The sequence below is a fragment of the Panthera tigris genome, chromosome D4 (genome assembly GCF_018350195.1).
Source record: "Panthera tigris isolate Pti1 chromosome D4, P.tigris_Pti1_mat1.1, whole genome shotgun sequence".
In the NCBI taxonomy this organism is placed as follows: domain Eukaryota; kingdom Metazoa; phylum Chordata; class Mammalia; order Carnivora; family Felidae; genus Panthera; species Panthera tigris.
Window position 1 is genome coordinate 43,505,697 of NC_056672.1, and position 24,467 is coordinate 43,530,163.

A 24,467-nucleotide genomic window follows, 5' to 3' on the forward strand; every position below is an offset into this window, starting at 1 on the left:
ACCCTATTTACCCTAAATCTCACTCTCCACACAATTGTACATATCTTCTTCCCTTAAATGTCCAATGCTTCCTTTCTCCTCCTCTCGATGTTGTCTTTTGTCCTTAGTTAATAGATGCTTCCAGGAAAGACCTTCAATCAACAGTTTACCAACCTGCCTGTATCTTTGCCTATATTAATCTTATTAGTCTGGATGAATCAAGGTGCACCTCCCTAAGATTAGTCCTTTGACTTATTCAACAGGTCATATTCATTTTCTCCTACTCAAAGAGTTTGCTCCAGCATCTGTCCTTTATTCTCTCCTGCATTACCAATTCTTCCCATAAGTATACAAACATGCTGTGCTTCCATTGTTTAAAAAAAAAATCCATTGACCCCAATGCCTTTCTAGCTACTACTCCACTTCTTATTACAACAAAATTTCTCCAAAAATTTTCTTTTTCTTTTTTTTTAATGTTTATTTATTTTTGTAGGAGAGAGAAACAGAGCATGAGCAGAACAGGAGCAGAGAGAAGGGTAGACACAGAATCCGAAGCAGTCTCCAAACTGTTAGCACAGAGCCAGACACAGGGCTTGAACTCACAAACTGTGAGATCATGACCCTAGCCAAAGTTGGGCGATTAACCGACTGAGCCACCCAGGCACCCCCTCCCCAAAGTTTTCTATACCCACTTCACTGCTAATAGTAACTTTCCAAAGCTACTCATATCAACTGGCATTCTTCTTTCGCAAGCATCGAAACTGCTTCTGAAGGAGTTTTATTCAATGGGTACTGGGTAGCATAAATAAAGCATGGAAAGGCCAGAGAATTAAGTTCAGAAAACAGCAAATTCATGTGCCAATCCACTCAAGATTTACATGCCAGCAATCCAATTTACTTTCTAAAAAAATAGCTTAATGTATTATTGTAGGTGAAGCCCTTGTGACCACCACCAAGGACAAGAAATAAAACTTTTCCAGCCATCCCAGAAACCCCTCACTTCCCCAAAAATAAACACCATTCTCACTTTTATAGTAATCACTTCTTTGCATTGTCTTACAGTTTTACCACCTAAGTGTACTTCTCTAGACACTATTTGTATTTCCCTTACCTTTTTCTTTTTTTTTTTTTTTCAGTCTTTCACAGGGTTGGGTTCTTTTTAAATAATATCACTTAATATACAGGCTTTCCTCCATCCTCCCCCACTCCTTTTTTTCCTTACAATTTTTTCTTCTAACGTTTTCTTACAACTGCATCCTTGCTGCAGTTCAACACGTTCTTCTCTGTCTCTATCTTCTGTATTTCCTTCAAAATGACACCTGGATCCAGAGGATTGATGACATTCAGGTATGATCCCTTTGGCAAGTCTAGATGATAGTTGATGTATGTTGTTTCAGGCAGTACATAGCTTCATTTCTGCCATTGACAGGCGTTGATGCTAAATGCCTAGGTCTATTAATTCCTTGGGGATTGCAAAATGAAAATTCTAATTTATTGTTTGTTATGAACTGAATGTTTGTGCCTCCCTCTCCCCCCACTCCATTCCTATATTGTAATCCCATTCCTCAATGTGACGGTATTAGAAAGCGGGGTCTCTGGGAGGTAATTAGCATTAAATGAAGTCATCAGGGTAGAACCCTCCTGAGTAGGATTAATACCCTTAGAGGAGTCACAAGAGAGTCTGCTTACTCTCTCTCTCTCTCTCTCTCTCTCTCTCTCTGCTCTTTCTGCCATCAGAGGATACAAAAAGAAGTGGACTCTGCAACCAGGAAGAGTCTTCACCAAAACCCAATCATGCTGAAACATCTCAAACTTACAGCCTTCAGAACTGTGAGAAATAAATGTTTGTTTTTTAAACCGCTCAGTCTAGAGGCACCTGGGTGACTCAGTCAGTTAAGCTGACTTTGGCTCAGGTCATGATCTGACTCAGTCAGTTAAGCTTCTGACTTTGGCTCAGGTCATGATCTCACAGTTTGTGGGTTCGAGCCCCATGTCGGGCTCTGTGCTGACAGCTCAGAGCCTGGAGCCTGCTTCGGATTCTGTCTCCCTCTGTCTCTTTGCTCCTCCCCTGTTTGTACTCTCACTCTTTCTCTCTCTCGCTCTCTCTCAAAAATAAACATTTTAAACCACTTGGTCTAAGGTAGTTTATTATAGCAGTCCACACTGACCAAGATACCATTTTTTTATTCTGTTAGTAGCAATACTTTTATGATAGAAATTTTCCCTCATGGTCTAGTTTATCTCATGGTAAAGATACAAGGAAGGATAGACTGTTGATCCTTTCTCTTTATTTTACCAGTTAATTGGTTTGCTATCATCCCCTGAAAGTGACCAATGAAATTGTTTATATGTATAACAATATATTTAGATATTTAATGGGATATATTTAGATATTTAATGGAGTTCATATTTGATTGCAATTATTATCCTCATTGAAGTTCAAATCGTCCTATCTCTAGTCAATGGGAAACCCTTCAAAATGGCTTCCTTGCTATCTGGAATAGCAAGAAGTTCAAGGAGCATCTTGTACATTTTCTGCTTCAAATCTGAAATCAGCCATTTGTCCAAGAAGCCCTATTTCTTTTAGTGGAAAAAGGTATTTCAGAACCACTTTTTGGGGGCACTTGGGTGGCACAGTCAATTGAGCATCTGACTTCGGCTCAGGTCATGATCTCATATTTCGTGAGTTTGAGCCCTGCATTGGGCTCACTGCTGTCAGCACAGAGCCGCCTCGGATCCTTCGTCCCCCTTTCTCTCTGTCCCTCCCCTACTCACACTCTCTCTCAAAAAATCAATAAACATTAAAAAAAAAAACCAAAAACTACTATTTGGACACTAGGGATGCTCATAGCTACTGGCCTGACCATAGTTTCTACAATTTATTTAACGCTACTCTGTGCCAGGCATTGCTCTAAGCTTTTCACAAATGTTAATTTGTTTATTCTTCATAGCAAACCTATTATTATCATCAAACTAAATCCCCATTTTACAGATGAGGAAGTTGAGGTACAGGGAAATTATGTAAATTGTTTAAAGTCACACAACTCGTAAGTGGCAGAGCCAAGATTAATATCCACAATCTTTACTCATCTTGATATACTTCCTCCCAGTTGACCTGTTTTCAGATGCCCACCCCTAGGCTAGGAGAAGGCAAAAAAAAACCCTGACCTACAGACCCACTAAGACACCCCCATCCTGGGAGGCCAAAAATAAAAACAAAAACAAATGTCCATTACATTAGTATATTAAAAAAAAAAAAGTCACTAACTCAAGATTATACAGCACCATTTTTATTATAGGCATTTCAATAATTAAATTTTGAAGAATCATATAAAATGATATATGATACAGAACGAGGTTCTCTTACAAAAGTTTAGATCAATCAGTTTCATTACAATTAAGACCAAGCAGCCAAAGAAAAAAAAGAATAGATTAACCCACAATAGATTAATCCCCAAAACCTCAGGAATAAACACGCAAGCAAGCTTGAAGTTTACTGTGACACAAATTGTGTATTCAGCCAAAAGGAGTATTTTCTTGTTAGTTATTCAACATTTGGCCCTGAGAGGACACGGGGCCATTAGCATGTGAATGATCTGACCCATCCTCCTCTTCCAAAGCAATAATATCTGGAATTTCATCAGTCTCAGATGTCAAGTCTATAGCAGTGAAATCAAATACCTGTAAAAGAAGAATCTTGGATATTAAAACAAACACTAGTGAACTGCACTGTCCTCATGGAGACCCTGATTACTGCATGTGAATGAGCCTCCCTTTCTCCATAGCCATGCTTCCTGAAAGGTGTTTAGTCATATTACCACAGTTCACTCATATTATAAAACTTCTCTTTAAAATGAAACTAACTAGGAGGGAACTTACTAAATGAAAGTTTTCTTGAAAATACAAAATGTAAGGCATTTCCAGTTATTCATCTATTAATCTACTATTCTCTTAAAATCAGTAGTAATATTCCACTTTTCCAGAAGTCTGACTTAACAAATATAACCCTTTTGGGAAGCGTCTAGGAACTAAGGAAGGAAAAGGTGTTTTAATAGTTGAAACAGCCATCCCAAAGTCCTATTCTTCTCTGCATAGGAAAGGCTTTTAGGGATAAGAAGTTCTATTAGCTCTTACTTTACATACAATTTTGATAAGCTATGCGATGTTTCTTAGGCGACAGCAGATTAAAAGCAGAAAATTAGTAAGGTATAATAAATTACTAAAGGCTGGAATCTTGATAGCAGAGAAAAAAAAGTTAGCTAATTATCTAACAGAGGCAAAACAACAAAAATCCATCAAAATGCAGACAACAGGAGGGAAGAATGAGGAGTTACTGTTTAATAGTTACAGTTTATGCTTGGAATAATGATAAAGTTCTAGAAATAGAAAGTGATAATGATGGCACAACATGGTGAATGTACCTAATGCCATTGAATTGTACGCTTAAGAATGGCTAAAATGGGGGCGCCTGGGTGGCATAGTCAGTTAAGCGTCCGACTTCAGCTCTGGTCATGATTTCACAGTTTATGAGTTCGGGCCCTGCGTTGAACTCTGTGCTGACAGCTCAGAGCCAGAAGCCTGCTTCAGATTCTGTGTCTCCCTCTCTCTGCCCCTCCCCGACTCATGCTGTGTCTCCGTCTCTCAAAAACGAATAAACATTAAAAAAAAAAAAAAAAAAAGAATGGCTAAAATGGTAAATTTGATGCTGTGTATATTTCACAATTAAGAAAGAGTAAAAATGAAACAAGAGGAAAAACAGACAAGAAGAGGGAATCTTGTTTATCTTCCCAAAGAACTCAGGTGCTCAGAGAACTGTCTGGCCTGAGGTACAAACTTCTACCATTTATTCTTGAGGCTCTCAGTTTGGGTAGATCAAACTACATTCTAGCTATTTATCAATGTTCGCCTTGCAAAGATTCGATCCAACCTGACCTCCACCAAAGCCAGCAATGCTTATACAAATTGATTCAGAGCAACAGTCGGACAAGCCAACTATTGCAATTTGAGCTTTAGTAGGTTAAAAGATACACCTTACTTAGCTCTCTCTTCTAAACTATGTCTGTTAATAGTATGTTTTAACATCCAATATGACTTTGTTTTTAACAAATATAAAATAGAACAGGAAGGTACAACACAAGAAGATATAGGCAGAGAGATTTTCTGGGCCCCAAAGAGGCGAGCTGCAGTTTTCTCTTATCAGAGAGCTAGAGTGCTAGAACAGAAAAAAAAAAAAAAAAAGAAAGAAAAAGAAAGAAAGAAAAGAAAAAAAAAAATGCATGCACTTTGACAACAGTAAGACAGCAAACTAAAACCCCATCCTACCACCCACCTCTTCTCAACCTGTCTCCTCACCTCTCACATGAGGAAGATACCTGATTTGGTTACAGATGAAGAATGAAGGTAGAATGAGCCTAACTTGTAAAAGGTGCTCAGTAAAGAGTAGCTTTTATTTTCATATGTTCCTTAAATACCAACACATACACACACACACACACACACACACACTACCTCCAAAGTCACCTAACTTGTCCTATCTTTGCAGAAGGTTGGGGATCCCAAACTCAGAATTTTTGGAGAAAAGTTTTCAGCACCACTATCAAAAAAAAAAAAAAAAAAAAAATCTCTAGTACCTGAGATGCTTTACAAGAGTCATGTGAATAATTCCCCTTCCTTATATCCAGAATGATCCAGAGTGTATAATGTCCATTAAATTCTTGGCTACCAGTAAAACCTACTTGGAGGCTGTGAATAGAGGGTAGGACAACTAAGAGGTAGTCACAATCCATCAAGTTTCCATGGTGAGTTTAATGTAAAATGTAGTGATTGTGCCTGACCATCTTCATGAGAAATGTGGCACAAGAGAAATCATTTCACACATCTATAAAATAAATCCTTTTTCATTGACATGAGCAAGTGTAGTTTGGACCATTGATGGAGTGTAAGGAGTCTCTTTCAGAGAAAACCCATTCAGGGATAGAGGCCACACTCAAGAATCCGGTACTTACTATGGAATTAATGAGATAATCATAGTCCCCCCCTGAAAGGACAGGAAACCATCAACACATGCTTTTCAAGAAACCAAGTGACCATGCTAGGATTCCTGCAACCTGTTGTTCATACAACCTCTGGGGCACCTTTCATAACATAAGACTTCATTGATTCACATATTTATTATAACAACTTTCCAGAAGGTGGCACTATAAGGTGCCATTTTCTAATTTGCCTAACAGTAGGCTAGTGCTTGGTGGCCTGGTGCCCTGGCTAAGGTGAGACTATTACAGAAATAAAAATAACATCTGTGGGAAGGTAACTTGCTAGTAAAGGTGTATATGCGATGCTGATATGACACAGAATCAGGAAAACTGGTTTATTTTGAAATAGAGTAAGTAGAGAAGCGCTAATGTAGTGACAAGAAGAAACTGAAATTTAAGTTTGTATAAAAGTAATTTGATTTCTAGGGTTATGAAAGGATCATGCAAGAGGTAGTGACTAGCTCTATCACCAAATACATAAGATAAACCCTGGTGAGAGTTCGATTTAGCACAAACGTCTCACCACCCAGAACAGATTGCATACGCAGCTTGTTTATGTGCTTGTGAGCTACAGAACTCTGTTTTACATGAACACTGTTTTACATGAACACTGTTCTGTTTTACATGAATACTGTACCATCCCCTGGTGCACATCACCTTCCCTACTGTAGGAACACCCTCTTGTACCCTGATGCTTTGTCCTCAGCCAACAAGAGTCTGTGGAAGTGATTAGAACTCTTAGCAAAGGGAGCAGGTTGACACCGATCACAAAGTGATCCTTGGTAAGTATCCATTGCACAGCATTCAGCTAGTCACTGTTAACTCCTGTGTATTCCATTCATTTGAGCAGGTAAATCAAGCGTAGGTCTTAGGACACTTTATGGAACCCACACTGGGAGTCTTGTTTGGAGAGAAGGAACTATAGGTAACCCTAGTCCTGTTTCCTTTGCTTCTCTAACAGTATTCAGTGGGCCACCTACAATAGAATCACTAGGGATGATGCTTTCTATTTTAAGGGATGCTTTGATTTTTTTTAAGGGATGCTTTTAAAAACTGCAGATGTCTGGTACTACCACCAGACTAGTAACCAGATTCTCTGGAGGTGGAACCCATGAATCTGCATTTTGTCAATTTCTCCAGTTGATAATCCCTGGCATAGACAAAGAGGGCAGAACACTCCCTGGTGTGCTGTTAACCATGCCAAGAGTTCATTTTATACACGGGAGTCAGCCTGATTGATCCATTAACTACCTCCTTAGCTGAGTTTTCCTGTGCTCTAGCCTGTGCAGACAAAACAAAAGTTGAAGTGCTTCATTCACACCATTCAACATCTACTCTTATTGATGCTAAGCTTTAATTTAAATGGTTGGATAGGGGCGCCTGGGTGGCTCAGTCAGTTAAGCATCTCATTTCAGCTCAGCTCAGGATCTGGCAGTTTGGGGTTTTCCAGCCCCACATCGGTCACTCTGCTGTCAGCATGGAGCCCGCTTCAAATCCTCTGTCCCCCCCTCTCTCTGCCCCTCCCTTCCTTGGTCTCTCTCTCAAAAATAAACATTTTTTATAAAACCTTAAAAAAATAAATAAATAAGTGGATGGATGGAATAAAAGCCAAAATACAAGTGCTGGTGAAGATGTGGAGAAAACAGAATCCTCATACCTTGCTGGTGGGCACTTAAAATAGTACAGCCACTTTGGAAAACAGTTTGGCAGTTTCTCAAACAAGTAAACACATGGTGTCTATGACCTACTCTCCATTCCATTCCCACACATATACCCAAGAGACATGAAGACATAATTTAAGTGGTAACTAGTTCTCCAATACTACCTACATAAAAGTACCATTTAATCTATTCACTACTTTTGTAAGATGTAGTTAACACTTCCTTTTTTTTTTAGTTTATTTATTTTGAGACAGAGCAAGCATGAGCAAGGGAGGGGCAGAGACACAGAAAGAGAGAATCCCAAGGCTCTGCACACTGTCCAAGAACTCACGAACCATGAAATCATGACCAGAGTCAAAACCAAGAGTCGGACACTTATTTAACTGACTGAACCATCCAGGCACCCCTTTCCTAAGTTCTAGAAGACATTAGAACGTTTTTTTCCCCTCTCACAGGAAATATCACCTAAGTTAGCATTCCCTTTTGCTTTGGTCAATAAAACTGAAAACTCAAATTGTTGCCCTGCCATTCCTATACTGCCTTATGCTGAAGTGTAATATTTTGCAGGTTAACTTTATAATATAGGTAGGGAATTTTTAAATTGGCAGCCTGGAACAGAGTGAGGGATAAACAATGTCCTATACCAGGATATTACTTGAATGTTCATCAACAAGCTTCCCCTAAGACCATAAAAGTCTCTTGAGCAAAGTTTCTGGTTTTACCATTTTCATCAGGGCAGAATCCATGCCTTATACTACTAGGAACTCAAATACCAAATTAAATCACTTTGTAACGCAGCTACATAGATAGAATAACATAGCCACCTACATCTCACGAGACCATCATCCATGCAGACTCAGTACTAGGTCACTCTTGGAGCTGGGACAGTCCCAAGTCCATGAGAGCACAGGGAGATCAGGGAGATCAGACCGGCAAAAGGCCCTCCTTTCCATACCCCCACATCTGCTCTCCCAGGCATCATTTAGACTCCATTTCCTTAAAGACTGGTGCACAAATATCTATCCTGCTCTTTATTCCTCCTTCCCTCACCAGCCACCTCTATGAGCTAAATGATATTCTAGAAGAGAGATTTCAGATAGACCAAATTTCAGTTTTTCCCTTCTCAGTTCATTAGCTCTTCAATACCTACATTGCACTTTGATAGTGGATAGATTTTCCTAATCACATCCTGATATTACGCCTGGACTGGCAACTTAAAGATGCTGTATGTCACTGCCCCACAGTGGTGTCCCCCTATGCCTCTAGTGCAAAACAGAAAGACACCCCATCCTCAAACATTTCACTTTCATCTGTTGAAGCGTCACTAATTTTACATTATGGGTGAGAATACTAAGGCTAAGAGATGAATGGCTAGCACACCATATTCTTTTGATTTTTCTACCCAGAACTAACCAGAGTCCATGTTATTATTACAAAGGAAAAAAAAAAAAAACAAAAAACAAAAAACCTTTGAACACTCAAGCATGCCACGTCAGCCTTCATGCAGCCAAATGTTTAAAAACTGTCCATAGTTAGATATTGTGCTTAATCGGCTTTTTTTCTCACTAGAATTGTCCTCCTTGGGGAAAAGTCTGTTAAACCAAACTGCCAGTTTATGCAACAATAAAGCTGTAAGATGCAAGACCATGGACTTTGAGACATGTTGACAACAGAATGGAATGCACATGGGCACAAACTTGAGACACAAAGCCAGACAAAACCACAAGTGAGCACAGCTCATAGCAAAAAAATGAGGGCTAGTGCTGTTTTTCTGGAAGCTAAGTAGTCTTGTTCATGAATAGCTTTGAGAATGGTCTCCTTTCCATAAGCAAGTCAGTTGGCCCTGTAACTTTCATAATGGGAAAACAAGTTTATGTTCAGGGTAAGAAAGTATGTGTGTAGTTACGGTATGTAATTTACCAACCAATTAGAACAAACCACAAGATAGAAGCCTTGGAGTTTTGAGGGGGAGTGGAAAGGTCATGTCCAATTAGGATAAAGAAGTTAAAAAATATTTAAGAGTCAGTTGCTCTAGAAAATGCCAGTTCTTGGGACCAGGCAGGCAAGTGAATGGATGGGTTTCCATCCCGGAAGCCCATGGAATTGTGGCAGTCCACCTTCCCAGTAACTAGATACTTCTTGGCTTCAAGTATCTCAGTGAGTCTCTCCCCTCCAATTCATCTCACCTGTGTACTGATTCCTGGAGTTACCTCAAGGGGCAAAACTTAGTTCTGTCACTTTGTAAGCTTTGATGGTCTCATTCACATCAAGGGCACATGCGGTTACGCGCAGCCTCCTTGTTTTCTTGGGGAGAAAGGGGAGGGAGGAACCAGAATATAAAGAGACAAACCTTAGACTTCAGCTCTAAAGAGCAGCCTTGCTATCCTTTTCGCAGGGACAGGCAGAAGTATGTAGCTCTATTTGACAAGTTGTTTTTTAAACAGTTTGGCATCCTGCAGCTTTGTTACAAGGAGATTCATGAGATTTCCTCCCTAGTTGACCAACACTGAGGGACTAGAAGTCTGAACACCCTCAGGTGGAGGTAAGAAGAATCCTTTCCTACAGAAGGATCCAAAGTCTAAAAGTCTTTCTATTTCTAATTATTCCTAAAGGTATCTCCCCAACTATTGTTAGTGACTTTCTCCCAAAGTGACAACATGGCAAGTCAAGCTGAGCTGAGACTGGACACTGACTAGTCTCGGTTCAGGGCTCTCGCTTTCAACAGCCCTTTACCAAGAAAGGCATACTGCCTTTACAGGAAACTGATGCCAATTGCTTCCTTTCAGTTTTGATTCCTTTTCGGCCATAAGTAGCCTTCTACTGGCCTAAAAACCCTCTCTCAGAGGTTGAGTGAATGGGGAGATAAAGGCAACAACTGTCACCTTGTAAAAATTCTGGTATGCACATTAGCTTTTAATTTGTTTAAGACCTGTTGTGAAACCCTCCATTTTTAGCACTAGCCTTCTAATGTTATTACCCTGCCAAGTTCCCCACTGGGCCAGTTGGAATTCACAGATGTGTGTTAATAACCCCATCATGCAGGCCAAGCAGCTCTATGAAAGCAACACACGAAGCACATGGAACACACAGCATAAAATCGATCTATTCTGCAGTGAATTTTATTGATTTCATAGGGGACATTCCTTTATGAAAAATAAAAAACTGAAGTTGTACAGGCATGCTTGGTGAGACCAATCAGTGACAAAGCCTGCTCAGACCAAACCGGAGCAGATACCAGTTCACACCACGGCCCACACGAAGGTGTTTTTATTCAATACAAATAAACAGCAACAAGGCTAACACGCTGAGACCATAAAGCACTGAAACTTTTTGTGAGTTCGACCAATGTATCATCTAGCATTCTTTTCTTACCAGCCAGGTAAACAATAGAACGCGTCTGCTGATGCCAGAAATTTTAAAGCTCTGAATCCAGTTAGAAAAGACTACAACTGGGGACGTTTTTCCTAGCTAGCTGCTTCTCCAATTCCGAGTTGTCTAGCAGGTTAATTTCAACAGAACAGAAAGGATCATCTGGCTGGCTGAACCATCTACTGGTGACAAGGACAGGTTTAATGTGTTTTGTGCTGAGGCTGCTGGGCCTGACTGGTTGTGTCCTTCTCTGCACCTTGGTCCTGAGCATTCTGAGACTCGGTCAGCTGAGGATAAAAGGGACCTACCAGCCAGTTGAGAGGTGTGTTGTTAACAAGATAATCCATCACATCATCTAAAGACTCCTTCATTTTCTGCAGCTGCCCCTTGCTAGAAGTGAGGAGGCCGTCAGACACTTCCTTAAAGGAGGCAGCATTGCGGAACACTGAGTAGATGTCACCAGCCATCACCCCCACGTGACTGGCCTGATCCTGGATGTTCTGTGGTAACCCCTGGATGTTGGACAGCAGGGTGTGGCACGTGGTCTGGAGCTGCTGAGTCAGGTTGCGGGCAATAGCAAGAGTACGTGACTCAATGTGCTAAAAATAAAGCAAGTTTAAAAATTAGCAGTGAATCCAACAGGGCTATTTAGCAGTCAGTTCAATTACAGTAAACTGGGTATGTGTCTACCACGTATGTGGATTCTTTGACTTTTCAAAATCCTCATAAGAACCCCAGAATACAAAAGCAGTTCTGTCCACTTTTCAGTAGGCATATGAGCTTTGGGAAACCAAAGAACCACTTTCTAGGACTACAGCATGGCATTTCTTCTGTCTGGAACATCCGGGCCCTTATTGCCCTTTCACCTAGTTTATTCACCCATTAGAACTCAACTTAGCACTCCTCTCTTCCAGGAAGCCATCTGACTCACCCATCCTTTCTCCAAGGCTGAGTTAGGTTCCTTTCCTATACATTCTCATAGCACCTGTGTTGATGCTAGCAGAAAGCACTGTGGCAATAAAAATGCCATATCACCTGTGAGTCTGTGCCCCTTATGAGGGCAAGGCCTAAGTTTCTCATTTAGTTGTATTCTGATATGGGCAAGACGTGGGTCTATAGGTTAAATTACTGCACATTTTGCTTTTCTGTCACTGAACAACCTATGTACCCAGTACTGTTCAAACTTGTGATAGAAGACAGTATTCTAAGAGGAATAATGGGAAAATGGAAATGAAAAATAAGAACATCTTCAGAAACTGTACTGGATGAAGCTCCCCAGTGTCTCACCTCAGCACAGTGGGATTCATCTGTATCATCATGGCCGATGCTTCTCTTCCATTCCACCCAGGAGAGATAGAACTTATCCTGAGCACCTTGAATTTTCTGGTTGGCACTCTGCACATTCTGCCTGGCAAATTCAATCTAGAGTATGTTGAAATAACACAAAGGAACAAACCAGTCAGACATGCATTCATATTAGCCGGTTCTCAGAGGATATAAATCAGATAATATAAAAAACAAGAATTTCCACGAGAGTTTAAGGAGAGTTGTCCCCACTATCATTGTTATTACCAGTTTTTGTAAATCAACCAAATAATCATAGTTTTTTACTGCCTCTATTTATTAAACCACTGTCTCCAAATTTACGTCCACTTTAGCACAGGTAAGGTAACTCAAATTTAACATGTATATACATAAAACATAAAATTACAAAAGGAAAAGAAATTAAAACCCCCTCTTCCCTGTTGCCAGCTACCTCTTTCCCCTTCCAAGAAGAAACCAGCTTCTAAGGATACTACAATACAGACTGTTTTGCAACTTGGCAATCTTTAATGGCTACACAAGTCTTTTATGATGTATCAATTTAATTACTTTCCAATTAGTTGACAGGCATCGTTTATAGTGTTTTGTAACTCTAAACTTATCTGTGCATCTATAAAGAAACATTTTTTTTAAACGTTTACTTATTGTTGACAGACAGAGACAGAGCATGAGCAGGGAAGGGGCAGAGAGAGAGGGAGACGCAGAATCCGAAGCAGGCTCCAGGCTCCAAGCTGTCAGCACAGAGCCTGACTCGGGGCTCAAACCCACAAACGCTGAGATCATGACCTGAACCAAAGTGGAACGTTTAACTGACGGAGCCACCCAGGAGCTCCTACAAGGAAACATTTCTAAAAGTAAAACTGCCTAAGGCATAGGTGTGTTTGTAACTTGCCCAGAACAATCCCTCGTATCCCCCAGGAAAACACAAGTACAGGCACACCTCTTTCTCTACCTCACTGCCCACAGCATCAAATTTTGCCACTGTGATAGGCCAGGGGAAGCATCTGGAACTTGGCCCCTCAGAAGAAGACTAACATCGCTTCATGTATTTCAGCCATTTATCGTTCCTTTTCGGTGAGTTGTCTGTATAACTCTTTGCCCATTTTTCCCCTGGGTTGTTCACAAGATTAAAATTCCTGGATGTCATGATTACATTTCTCTCATCCCTCCAGAGGGATGGGCTCACTTTAGCTACCTTTAAATGAAGTTCTACTCACCAGGTTAACAGTGGAATGGAGCTGAGAAATGGTCTCTTGGCTTTTTTGCTTGGCTTCTTTAACCCTGCTGAGAGCCTGCTGGTAGGCACGTGAGCGGAGCTTGGTAGACAGGGATCCCAGCCTAATGTAAAAACTTGGCTTCTGAACCGTATCAAACCCTTCAACCTTTTTTGCTTCTTTTTCTGAAATTAGAAATAAAGGAACAAAAATCCCAAGGGATCACACCTAGAAGTGAGGAGGCCTGGCCTCTAACCTGGATCTTACCTTGTTGATTCTACCCACCCACCTAGCAATTATGCTCTCATTCCCCCAGGACAGCTCCTGTCTGCCTCTGGGCTTGACCACCCAAAACACACATATCACTGCATCTGACATCTTTATCTACACGTGTCTCAACCCCTTCCCCCACCCCTATCAGTGAGCTTCTTGGGCAACACAGTATCTGGCACATAGCAGGCACTAAATGTTTAATGATTCTGTAAAGCAGCCCATTGAAAATAACCCATTTATAGAAAACTTCTCTAAGTTAATTTCTCCCAAAGTTTCCAAACTTACTATGTAGAACTCTATATGAAACAACTCAGAATCAAACAGGTGACTTTTGGTATATGAAGTAGATCTCAATGAAGCAGTTTTAAAAGACAGATTTAAGATATAAACTATGAGTTCAAGACAAATATCCAATTACCTAGTTCTTTCTCAGTGAGAGGGAGGTACTGGTCTACCAGCAACTCGGATTTGGTGAGTGCATTCTCTACTCCACTGCTAACCAGCTGCATCATCCGACTTCCCAAGACTGTGTTAATGCCGCCATTGACCACAGACTTGGTCTTCTGCACACTGTCAGTCACTGCTCCTTTGGTCTTGTCCATCACCCCAGTGATGGTGCTGGCCATGGTATCCTTGGCTCCAGTCACAGTAGTTGTCACAGCATCTTTTGCCCCAGTCATAGCACCTCTGGCATTGGCAACAACCTACAAGTAAAAAAACAGATTGCCTGGCTGATCAGAAACACAGGCGTAAATATAGAATTATAGTCTTAACGAGGGCAGCCTCATTTGAAGTGCTTAACAAGGAATCTGGCCCTTTCACTCTCTAGCTTTAGGTCTTAGGCAAATCACCAAGAGTTAATAAGCATCAGTTTCCTCAGCAGGTCTATCTGCCCTATCTGCCACCACTCAAGCGTTGCTGGAGGAGCCAATAAGGTCAAACGATACAAAATGTGTCAAGGTATTTCATTTTAACTAGGACAAACATGTAATAAGGTACAAAAGATCCTCTAAAGAAGAATGGCATTTTCCATGTTGACATGCTCACAGTGAGAGCAGCAGCCCAGGCACACCTAGGAGCACAGACAGGTGGTACCATGCCCACCTGGCCCTAGGAGCACAGCCCCAGAAGGTCAACACCTGGGCAGAGACGTCAGTTCCCCATCCTAAAGGATGGGCTCTCAGACACCGTGAGAAAAATGTTTATATACCACCTCTTCATTTATCTAATACCATATGGATTCAGTTATTTGTGACAGCAATATCATCTACAGAGGCAAAGCCACAAATCAATCAAGATCATACTAAAGCATGACAACCAAAGGGGGCGAATTCATCTTGTTCCTTAGAGATAACCTGACAGTAATTCAGCAAGTAAGGGAGTGGCCATCGCTGTTTCAAAAATACATTCAGGAGGAGAATTTATTTCTCCTGTTTATGGCATGTTCATGACACGCACAGCCTGGGCTAACCAGACAGAACATGAAGACGTGTGAGGCAGCAAGCCTTGGCACTCTTGCCCAACCAAGCTCACCTGGTTTGTTGGCTGATTCAGAATAGGCAGTTTCTCCTCAATCCTGTCGAGCCCCTTACAAGCATAGGTATTAGCAACCGCAACTAGAAGAATCACAAATGAAGACAATGTTAAGTGCAGATAAGAACGTATACTATTATACCTTGGACCTTTGGCATTTTTATAAAAAATTGGAAGAACGTCGATCTTCATTTACAATACAACGCATTGCCTAGTTTCTCTAGCTCAGATGGAAGAGGCTTAGCAGGTTGCTGGCAATTGTCTTCTACAGACAGGGAAATAAGGAAGTGGAAGGGAGCAGCAGGCAGTAGCAACGCCGTGCCAGGCAGGAAGCTGGCTAAGAAGCTTCTTCCTCATCAACTGGTATCTAAGGTGAATGCTAAGAGAAGCCAGGCTTCAACTGAACCCTCACTCAGGGAATGAGATATCTGAAAATTCTAAAAATTAGCACTTCCTGTCCAGTTTAATCCCTACCTACACTTAATTCAGTAAGTGGCACTGTATTTTGGGTTATTAGCAGGAAAAAGCATGCTAACAGCACCCTGAACGTCACCAACAAAGCACAGATTTTAGTCCAAGCTTCCCTTCCAATGATGGCCAAGCCAAGCACTAGTAACAAATCCATCTGGGAAGAAGCAGAGTTGGAAAATTGGCCCCTAACGGTTCCTTATAATCCCAGAAGGCCATGATTTAACCATTTAGAGGAAGTATCTAAAGCTTTACTCAAAAGCAGTTAATAACATGAAAAAATGGAACCCTTCCTACACTACTAGTGGGAATGTAAAACGGTGCAGCTGCTTTGGAAAACAAGCCGGCAGTTCCTCAAAAACTTAAGCAGTTAACATATGACCCAGCAATCCCACTCCTAGGTGTATACCCAAGACACCTGAAAACATATATCCACACAAAATCTTGTACACGAACGTTCACAGTAACATTCAAGATTTAGCATCACCGAAAGTAGAACGAACCCAAATGTCCATCAACTGATGAATAAGTAAAATGCGATCTATCCACAGAATGGAAAATGATTCCACAATAAAATAAGGCACTGATACAACACGACATGGATAAACCCCGAAGACATTATGCTAAATGAAAGAAGCCAGTCATGAAAAACATTTTTCATGGTTCCATTTATATTAAATGTTCAGAAAAGAGAAGTCTATAAAGACTGAAAATAGATTAGTAGTTGCCTAAGGGGGTTGGAAGGAGATGGGGAGAGACTGCTAATGGGCGTAAGGTTTCATCCTTTTTTTTTTTTTAATTGTAGCAAAATACAAACATACACTTCACCATTTTCACTATTTAAAATAAAAATGGTTTTACCTCTGCATAATTCAGAGGCATTAAATTCATTCATAATGGTATGAAATTATCACATTATTTTCAGAACTTTTTCAACATCCTAAACAGAAACTGGTATGAGGTCCCTTTCTGAGGTGATGAAAAGGTTCTAAATGGATTATGGAGATACTTGCACAACTCTGTGAATATACTAAAAACTACTTAATTGTACACTTTAAGTGGGTGAGTTCTATGGTGTGTTAATTGTACATCAAAAAAATGTTACTTTTGACAATAGTTCATGCATATTGTGTGATCCCAAGGAAATCAGTTATTCATTTCACCCACTAGCTCCCTTGTGACCTCTGCTGACAGAGGCATCACTGGAGGACTGTTTAACTCTCTTGAACATCTGCTATTGTTATGAGGCACTTTCCATAACAATAAGGGTACCTGGTAGGGCTTTTCTTTTTAAAGTTTATTTTTGAGAGAGAATGGAGAGCAAGCAGATAGAGAACAAGCGGGGAGGGACAGAGAGATGGAGACAGTCAGCACTGTCAGCACAGAGCCTGATGTGGGGCTCGAACTCACGAATCGTGAAATCATGACCGGAGCCAAAGTCAAGAGTCAGACACTCAACCGAATGAGCCACCCCAGTGCCCCTACCCAGCAGTTTGTACGTAAAGGCAGTATGTACCTAAGGAAAGGCAGAGGGGGTTCCCTGAGGCTGCCTCTAAGTGCTAGGGGTCTAAGGCTGGCTTTCACATATTCTAGACAGTTCCTGGCTCACCCCTGCCCAATCCCTTGGACTGAATCTTGAGAAAGAAATCAGAACTACTCACTTTGTGGCTCCAGCTTCTGGATGATGGGTAGAGCACTCGTCACAGCCACAGAAGTGATGGTCTTCACACCCTTCTCCGCCATCTCGCACACGGACTTCAAGCAAGGATACTGATCCTTTGTACTGATGTAAGCCGAGGAGACAAGGTCGTATGTGGAGCTCACCAAGGGTAGGTTAGCTACCCTAGTGACCACACTCTGCAACCAAGGCAGAGGAAATCGTTAATTCCTCAAAACACACGGGAGGGAAAGGAATCAAGAAACTGTATTTAAAGGTCATACCGGTTGTGGATTAACTGCGACCGATGCCATTTTTCCTCCTGAAGAAAGAAATCTGTGGAAGAGAAACTTCTTTCAGGACACCAGGGTAAGACTCTCCCAGACTCAGTCCCCACTCAAGTAAATGTTAATTTCAAGAGAAACATGCAAGATACAGTAGGTGTGGTCTTCTGCATTTCTCCCCGGCCTCAAGCTGGCAGCACTCCCCTAGGCAAACACCTTCTGAGGCTGGCTTTTAGAATTTATGGGTAAAATTCCAATAGAAAACTGGGTCTATAGGAAACAGCAAAGTTATTGGGATGTTTGTCTTGTTCTCCACCAGGATATTAGGAATGCCTTTTGAAGAGGAACATCTGTTCACAAAAACTGTGGAACCAAGTTAAAATCCATGATAAAACTATAGAGAGGGGTGCTTGGCTGGGTCAGTCAGTACAGCATGCGATTCTTGATCCAGGGTTGTGAGTTCAAGCCCCATGCTGGGTGTAGAGATTACTTAAAAATATTTTTTATTAAAATTTAATGGTTTTTCTTTTCTTTTTTCTTTTTCTTTTTTTTTTTTTTTTGAAAGAGAGAGAGAGAGAAACAGCGCAGGAGGTGCAGAGAGAGAGAGGGAGGCACAGAATCTGAAGCAGGTCCCAGGCTCTGAGCTGTCAGCACAGAGCCCCAGGGGCTGGAATTCACTAACCGGGAGATCATGACCCTGACCTGAGCCAAAGTTGGACGCCTAACCAACTGAGCCAACCAGGCGCCCCTAAAAGTAAAATATTTTTTAAAAAGATTTCAAGTAGAAGACATCTTTGACAGGACCATCTGTGATAAAATGAGGCACCGATAAATAGCTCATTGATAAAATGGAGCACTTTAGGGGAATTTATTCCTTCCTTTGAAGGGACTGCAACTAGTCTAGGGGAGACTAAAGCACGAGAGGGAAGGCGGGCTCCCAGGAATTGAGAAACATTCCAGGAGGCTTTTAAATGTTCATTTAGTTCCTCCAGCGACTATACACCCACATAAAACTGCCTCACTGCTAAGCAGCAGACCTGGGAAGGAAGAATCTATCTGCATGGCCCGCTGTCCACCACTTCAGGGCTAGTCAGTCTACCCTCCGGTCGCCCAGGGTCCCAGTGACACAGGAAATGAGTAAGAGCCACCCCGAAGGGGCAAGTCAGGCGCCAGCTCCCACAGCCTTGCTGTCGCCGTGAACCCCACAGAATTCTGCCTGGAGACGATTTGCTAGCACATTTCCTTTCCGATAATGTACTTTCGTGGACAAATGGAAACTGTTACCGCGCAACCAAGCCAAGAAGCTACACCCGCACTGAAGCTGCTGGCAGAGATTCCAGAAAGAAAAGAAAAAAAAAAAAAAAAAAAGCAAGACTGGAAAGCGCAGGCCCAGGAGACCGCCCCTTCCCAGCCCGGACCCGGAAACCGCCCCGAGGCCACGAGGCGGGCAGGCTCCGGGACCACCGCCCAGTCCCCTAGCCTGGAGCCCCGCGGGGGACCCGGGCCAGGCCGCGGGTCACAGAGGGGGCGCGCACCTACCAACCGATATTAGCGCAGAGACCAGAGTCCGACGAGTCCCACGCGACGTTCAAAGCCAGGCTCTGGCCACCCGGCTATATACCCCGCCGGCCCCGCCCCCCGCGCCCCCGCAGCACGTGACCCGCGGCCCCTACGCGGAGCAGCCGCAGCCCCGCCCGAGGGTCGCGCTGCCGCCGGCGTGAGCGCCCTGCCCGGCGGGTGGCGGAGGTCGTCGGCGCGCCGGCGGCCTCGCGGGTTTTGCAAAAGGAGTCGGCGGAGTCGCGTTACGAACGAACCGTAACCTGTTGATTACCGTCAGTCCGCAGAACAGAGCTGCCTTTAAAAGCGGAAACGACGGCTTCTGGGATTATTTTTAGCGAGTAAATGACTTCTAACGTTTGGTGAAATTTTAACCTGATGACGGTCCTGTAGAGATTGTTTTATTGCTTTTTTGTCTTTAAGGTTGGTTTTTCAAATGTATTTCTCATTTATTTAATTCACAAGAAGGGCTTTAGAATGCCGTCAGTTGGTCTCCTTTTTTTCCCCCAGGAACAGTTATTTCCAAATCACTCCAGGATGGTAGCTGCCTGTGCTTATTATGCAAGATGGTCTGTAAAAAAATTGTTATGCTTTTTCAAAGAAAGAAAGGGTAGTTACATCGTCAACATTTGCGTCCCAGTTTTTTTCGTCTTAAAAGGCAGGGACTTGAACCAGATTATCTGAGCAAACAAGTTGCAACGGCCCCGGGCAGGGTAGGAGCTCCGTGGACGTGTCCCCGAACAGACCAGCGGCAGGGGATCCCCGCGTGATGTCGCCGCCAGCCTTTGCCCCCTCGCGCTCTCTCACGGGGAAGGCAAACAAGGGACAGGTGGAAGGGGAACTAGCGCCCGGGACGGCCGCCAGGTCATGGCCGCCTCCCGGGGCCTGGCGACTGGCTGTGTCAAGCAGCGGCGTTTCAACTGTGGAAAGCCCTCAAAAGCTCCATTACTTAACTTACGGTGCGTGCACATAGATACTGTGTATCATATCTGCAGCTCCAAACTGACCATTAAAAATGTATCCCGTACATTTTTAATGGGTGGCTGAGTCGGTTGAGCGTCCGACTTCAGTTCAGGTCATGATCTCACTGTCCGTGAGTTCCAGTCCCGCCTAAGGCTCCGTGCTGACAGCCCAGAGCCTGGAGCCTGTTTCAGATTCTGTCTGTCTGTCTGTCTGTCTCTCTCTCTCTCTCTGCCCCTCCCCCACTCATTCTTGCGCTCTCTGTCAAAAATAAGTAAACATTTAAAAAAAAAGCATCCCTTATACAAGACCGAAGCTGTGCATCTAGAGGCCCTCCGCAAGAGAATACAGTATTTCTCCCTCCCTTCGCACCCTGCGATTCAAAATGAAACACAATACTAAACCATAAGATAAATGTTAGGAAGTCCAAAAAGGTACTGGGTTGGTTTATGTTTTCCCCCACTATGTTGACATTTTCAATGCTTTAAGCAAATTCTTTCTCTCTCTCTCTCCTTTTTTTTTTTTTTTCTTTTTGTTGTTCCAGCTTTGTTAGGGCTATCAGCAGAGGTTTGGTGTGTCAGTTGTTAATCAAACCCCTGCTGTGATGTCAGATGGCAGGAATGTATTGAATTTTGAGTAATAAAGAGTTGAGTGGTTTTTTTCTTTTTTTACTTCCCTCTAATCTGACCTCTCATTTTGCAACAGAGAACTCTTGCCCTTTCACCTACAATGGCTCCATTTTGTCCTCTTTTGTTTTAAACCCCTGAGTCACTTGTCCTCCTTAAGGCTGAGCATGCTTCCTTTTGCTTGTTTATTTCTGTAAAGGTGAGGGCTCCAGGGACTAATCTTAAATCGGTTAAGCATCTGACTCTTGATTTCTTCTCAGGTCCTGATCTCACAGTTTGTGAGTTCACTCTCTTCTCCACCCCTCCCATGCACTCGCGCTCTCTCTCTCCTCTCTCTCTCCAAATAAATAAACTTAAAAAAATTCTTTTTAAAGAATTGTTTTTGCGCAGTGCGGTAGGGAATTAGTGCATTAGAATCGCCTGGGTACTTGTTACACATTCAGCCTCCTTCCCCAGACCTACTGAATTAAGATCTCCAGGGAGTGAGGCCCAGGAGCCTGCATTTTTAACAACACCCCTTTTGAATATCACCCCTTTACTCTTGACATAGCACATTCACATATTCCTCACATTTGAGCCTCACAACAGTCTGGAAACTCAATGAAATGGGGATTGTTAACTCCCCGTCTTCTAAATGAAGAACAACTTCAGACAAGTTATGGGATTTGCCCACAGTCTTACGACTTAGCAGGCAGCCAGGCAAGATTAGATCATAAGGGCATGACCTGGACTCCTTACCTAATTTCTCTTTGTCTTAGTTCCCTCATCTATAGAGTGAAAATAATAGTCCTTCATGCTCTAAATAAAGGCTAGATAACTGTTCACTGTACTAGTTTTTCAACTTTTCTGGAGCTTAAGATGTTTCAACATACACAGTAGAGAAAATAATGTAGCAGAGAGAAAATGAGCAGACCTGTCATTACATGCAATCAAATGTAAATCAAGAGGCTTCAGACAAGTAATACTGTACAAAACAAATTCAGTGAGCTCTGCTGTTGGAAGGAAGGATGGTAGTTGGTTTGGGGGCTGAGGAGGACTGGTGACTGGATGGGACCACCGAAGGCCCTTTGGGTGCTGCTAATTTTGTTTCTTGTGCTGGGAGCTAGTGACTATGCTCTTTTTGTGAAAATGTATTAAACTAAAATAAATTTAGCCCTCCCCTCCCCCCCCCCCCCCCCCCCCCCCGGGTGGCTCAGTCAGTTAAGCGTCCGAATTCAGCTCAGGTCATGATCTCAGGGTTCATGAGTTTGAGCCCATGCTGGGTTCTGTGCTGACAGCTCGGAGCCTGGAGACTGCTTCAGATTTTGTGTCTCCCTCTCTCTCTGGCCCTCCCCATTTGCACTCTCTCTCACACTCAAAAATAAATAAACATTTTAAAAATGTACATAAATGTATATTGGTATAATCTTATATAATATTTATTAATATATATAATAAAATATATTAAACTTCTATATATTTTTGTATTTGTTATACTTCTCTAGAAAAGTTTTGAAAAGTTGAGAAAAGGAAAAAATATAGTTGTGCTAACTTCATAGGGTTTTTGCAAGGATTAAGTAAATCAATACACTCAACAGAACAATGTCAGGTGCATAGGAATGGTAGCTATTATTAAGGTTTTCTAACCACACCCAGAGATTTTTTGTCCAAGAAAACCATGCTGGGCATTGGGTGAAGAGAACTCAGCTCACAGAGGAAAAGAGAAGGGATCCCAAGGGACCAGCGATATTCCCAACTCCTGCCCAGCCTTCCTTCCTGGACTGCAAAGTAAGGGAGACCCTGTTGACCGAAGACAACTGTCCTAGAGTTGTAACAACTCAGCCTTCTTTGAGTATCTTATTGATACAAAGCAATAGTGAAATAGCAAGAAAAAAAAAATGTGGCAATGAAGTGTCCTCTGGAAGGGCCAGGGCAACAGGTTTCCTCCCCCACTATTTCTCTTTGCTGACCCATAAGGACTGTGTGCACCAGCTACATCCATCCACACAGGCTCCTCCTACAGGCTTCTCCCCCTACCCCCCCTTGCTCTTTGGACATACCCTCAGTCTCTTGGTCTGGAATGCCTGCCCATCTGGCAAACTCTATTCACTCTGTGCAACACAGCCCTTCACCTCTGTGAGGCTCTCCTCAACCCCAAAGTCACACACTGGTACGTGGCAAGACTGAGCCTCAAACAGGTACGTCAGGCTCCAGTATCTACACTGCTTACCACTACTTGGTATGTGCTCTTAGGCAATGAGTGAACTTGACTCTCATAGGCCTCAGTTCCTGTAACATGAAGGAGTTAGATGGTATCTAGGGTTCCTTCCAGCTGTATTGTCTTAATCCAAAAAATAACAATACCTTACGTTCTTTATGGCTTTATAATGTTCTTTCTATAAACCTTATTCCAAACCACATGGGGGCCTCTTCCTATACCCTTATCATAACACAGACCTGTCCAAACATAGGAAAAATAATACTATGCTCATCTTTTCTTTTCATCTAAGCTTGAAATTAGATAAAACTGCTTTTCTCACGGACCAGAGACAAAGATAACGGATCACAAGAAATAAGTAATGAGGCCAGATGATTTCTGTTTTGACCAGTTCAAACTGGTCACCAGCAGGAAAAATTTCTTGGATGACCCAGTTAATGTACTTTCCTAATCATGCCCAAACCTGATCCTCTGGCATTCTTCTCTTATTCCCCTACAAATAGTTTGGAGAGAAAACAGCAAGTCCTCCTTCACATGGACTTTAACTTAGTTTCCAAACAAATCAACCTCCTTCTCCTTCTAAAAGAACTCTATAGGCGTGCCTGGGTGGCCCAGTTGGTTGAGTGTTTGTCTTCGGCTCAGGTCATGATCTCATGGTTCATGGGTTCAAGCCCCACGTCGGGGTCTGTGCTGAACACTTCAGATTCTGTGTCTCATTCTCTCTCCCCCTCCCCGCTCACGCTCTGTCTCACTCTGTCTCTCAAAAATTAATAAGTGTAAAATTTAAAAAAAATTTTTTTAAAGAACTTTATATATTTCAGCCTGCCAGGACCCCTTCTCTTCTTTGTTTGAAGTAGGTAACCTCGGGTAGAAGCATACAAAAGATAGCTCTCATCAAATTTCAAATCTATTTCTTGTCTGATTCATTACTATTTCCCTCCATCTTGTAGCTAGTTATAAGTTTGAGATTTTATAAACTGAAATTATCATGGACTATCACAACTTCACGTATTTTCTTTTCTGAATTAATGAATGCAATTATTAAATGAGTTCATAATACAGCTTTTTGTTATTTATATCCAGTTTATTCCCTATCACACAGAAAGGACTTAAATTGCCTTATAAAATGCATAGAATAAGAATATATTTTAAATAGGTCAGAAAAATAAGGTAAAGAGTAATTAAAATGAAGCTTACTGTTTGTTTGTTTGTTTGTTTATTTTTTCAGTAGGCTCTGTGCCCATTGTGGGGCTCAAATTCACAATCCTGAGATCATGAGTCTCATGTTCCACTGACTGCTCCAGCCAGGTGCCCCTGCTTACTGTTTTTATATT

At 42.1% G+C, this 24,467-nt stretch overlaps 1 protein-coding gene across 2 annotated transcripts; it reads right to left on the minus strand.

The window, feature by feature from the left end:
• Positions 1-3,246: 3,246 nt before the first annotated feature.
• Positions 3,247-19,436, minus strand: PLIN2 (perilipin 2). 2 transcript variants are annotated; one of them, XM_042963408.1, is made up of 9 exons: positions 19,333-19,436; positions 17,794-17,845; positions 17,514-17,709; positions 15,385-15,467; positions 14,270-14,555; positions 13,582-13,763; positions 12,329-12,463; positions 11,350-11,640; positions 3,247-3,660 (listed from the first exon to the last, which is right to left on the minus strand). In XM_042963408.1, the coding sequence occupies exons 2-9, from the start codon at positions 17,821-17,823 to the stop codon at positions 3,520-3,522; spliced, it is 1,344 nt and encodes a 447-aa protein (XP_042819342.1). In that variant the 5' UTR covers positions 17,824-17,845; positions 19,333-19,436; the 3' UTR covers positions 3,247-3,519. The 2 variants fall into 2 exon arrangements, with proteins under 2 accessions (XP_042819342.1, XP_042819343.1); XM_042963409.1 differs by lacking the exon at positions 3,247-3,660 and having other exon boundaries at positions 11,150-11,640.
• Positions 19,437-24,467: the final 5,031 nt, after the last annotated feature.

Excerpts from the sequence above, each read along its gene's own strand:
- PLIN2 (XM_042963408.1), bottom strand. The coding sequence starts at position 17,823 with ATGGCATCGGTCGCAGTTAATCCACAACCG. Across the intron at positions 14,556-15,384 it reads TGAATCAGCCAACAAACCAG|GTTGTTGCCAATGCCAGAGG; the intron begins GTGAGCTTGGTT and ends TTTTACTTGTAG. Across the intron at positions 12,464-13,581 it reads TCCATTCCACTGTTAACCTG|ATTGAATTTGCCAGGCAGAA; the intron begins GTGAGTAGAACT and ends AACATACTCTAG.